This window comes from Penaeus vannamei, chromosome 32, assembly GCF_042767895.1.
Source record: "Penaeus vannamei isolate JL-2024 chromosome 32, ASM4276789v1, whole genome shotgun sequence".
Classification (NCBI taxonomy): domain Eukaryota; kingdom Metazoa; phylum Arthropoda; class Malacostraca; order Decapoda; family Penaeidae; genus Penaeus; species Penaeus vannamei.
In genome coordinates, this window is record NC_091580.1 from 20,690,418 (window position 1) to 20,692,917 (window position 2,500).

Consider the following 2,500-nt stretch of genomic DNA (forward strand, 5'->3'; position numbering starts at 1 on the left):
TACAGACACAGGTCTAGGCATAGTTATAGGCACAGGTACAGGTAAAGGCATAAGTACAGAAACAGTCACGGGCACAGGCACAGGCACAGGCACAGGAAAATGTACAGGTACATGTACAGAAACAGGCACATGGGCAGGCACATTCATAGATAATTACATACATTGATACATATATATGCATAATTACATACATTCATATTTGCATATATACATATTCATATAGATTAATTTATTTTTGTATTTGTGTTTCTCTCCTCTCCCTCTCTCCCTTTCCCTCTCTCTCTTTTCCTCTTTTCCTGTCTCTCTCTTTTCCTTTCTCCCTTCCATCTATCTATCCTTCCTTCCTCCCTCTCTCTCTCTCTCTTTTCCTCTTTTCCTGTCTCTCTCTTTCCTTATTTCTCCCTTCCATCTATCTATCCTATCGACATTCCGCTGTTCCTCCTCACATCATTTAAATCCCTCCTCCTCCTTCCCTCATCATCCTCCCCCTCGTGCCATCCTCATCATCATTTAAATCATTTCCCTCCTCATCGCCCTCCCCATCAATATCATTCCCCCATCCCCATTAACATCCTTCCCATCCTCCCCATCATTTCCTTCCTTTTTAGAACATCAAATCTTCCTTCCTTCCCTCATCCTCCCTCATCCTTCCTCATCATCATCATCATCGAGAGTCATCATCATCATCATCATTCATAGCCCCTTCTTATATGTATGTATGTATATATATTCATTCATTCATTTCCCTTTCATTCCCTTCATTCCTCTCATTCATTCATTCATTCATTCATTCATTCCTTTCATTTCTTTTCTTATTCATTCATTTAAAAAATTAAAGATAAAGTAGTAAAAATAAAGTAAATAATCGTTTAAAAATAAAATAAAAATAAACCATCATTTTATCATCAAAATATCAAATAAAATAAAATAAATAAAATAAAATAAAAATAAAATGATTTGAAAATAAGTAAATCGTTCTTTTTCTTTTTCATTCTTGTCCTTTCCTTTTTTCCTTCATTCATCATCTTTCCATTCATCATCCTTTTTCTTCCCCTTTCCTTTTTCAATTGTTTCATCATCATTCATTCGATAAAATATCATCAACATCATCATTCTGTATTTATCTTTTCTACATCCTTATCCTTATCCTTTCCATCATTTCATCATTTTCACCTCATTCCTCCTTCAATATCCTCTTTCATGTTCTCAAAAGAGGTACATTTTCTTGCCTTGCAGAGAGCAGCCATCCCTACTGCCTCATAAGCGTGACAGGAAGCAGCCAAGTGTTCAAGACACGAGTGATCACCAGCACTGTGAACCCAGCGTGGAATTCCCATTTTGAAGTGTGAGTAGAATTCTCAACCCAGCCCAGCCCAGCCCAGCCCAGCCCAGCCCAGCCCAGCCCAGCCCAGCCCGGCCCAAGCCATCCCAAGCCAACCCAAGCCAACCCAAGCCTTCCCATCCCATCCCAAGCCTTCCCATCCCATCCCATCCCATCCCAACCCAACCCAACCCAACCCAACCCAACCCAACCCAACCCAACCCAACCCAACCCAACCCAACCCATCCCATCCCATCCCATCCCATCCCATCCCATCCCATCCCATCCCATCCCAGCCCATCCTGACAACCAGCAATAGCCAGCCAACCCAACCTAACCCCCGACCCCTAACCTAACCTAACCCAACCCAACCCAGCCAGCCCAACCCAAGCCCAGCTCAGCCCAACTCAGCAACTCAACCCAACTCAACCCAACTCAACCCAACTCAACCCAACTCAGCCGCTCAACCCAACTCGACTGACTCGGCCCAACTCGGCAGCCCAACTCAACCCAACTCAATCCCAGCTCAACCCAGCTCGGCCCAGCTCCCTAACCCAGCTCGGCCCAGCTCAACCCAACTCAACCCAACTCAACCCAACTCAACCCAACTCAACCCAACTCAACCCAAGCTCCCCCCCCAACTCAGCCCAACTCAACCCAACTCAACTCAGCCAACTCAACCCAACTCAACCCAACTCAACCCAACTCCACCCAACTCCAACCCAACTCAGCCGACTCCAGCCCCAGCTCAACCCCAGCTCAACCCAACTCAACCCAGCTCAGCTCAGCCCCAGCTCAGCCCAGCTCGGCCAACTCGGCCCAAGCTCCATTGTGTTAGCTCAAACCCAACTCAACCCAACTCAACCCAACTCAGCCCAACCCAGCCCAACTCAACCTCAACCCAACTCAACCTCCCTCCTTCCCTTCCTCCCTTCCTTCCTCCTCCCTCCCTCCATCCCTTCCTCCCTCTTCCTTCCTTCCTTCCTTCCTTCCTTCCTTCCTTCCTTCCTTCCTTCGCTTTCTTCTCTTCCTTCCTTCCTCCTTCCTTCCCTTCCTTCCTTCCTTCCCTCCCTCCTCCCTCCTCCCTCCCTCCCTCCCTCCCTCCCTCCTCCTCCCTCTTCCTTCCTTCCTTCACTTCCTTCCCTCTACTTCACTTCCCTCCTTCCTTCCTTCCCTTCC

The 2,500-nt window shown here is 46.9% G+C and overlaps 1 protein-coding gene across 1 annotated transcript in view; it reads left to right on the forward strand.

The window, feature by feature from the left end:
- The window catches only part of LOC113815972 (protein unc-13 homolog 4B), a 50,830-nt gene that overhangs the window by 23,710 nt on the left and 24,620 nt on the right, over window positions 1-2,500 (forward strand). Inside the window, exon 4 of the mRNA XM_070144783.1 lies at window positions 1,237-1,345. Within this exon, the coding sequence (XP_070000884.1) occupies window positions 1,237-1,345 (109 nt within the window). The remainder of the gene's footprint in view (window positions 1-1,236; window positions 1,346-2,500) is intronic.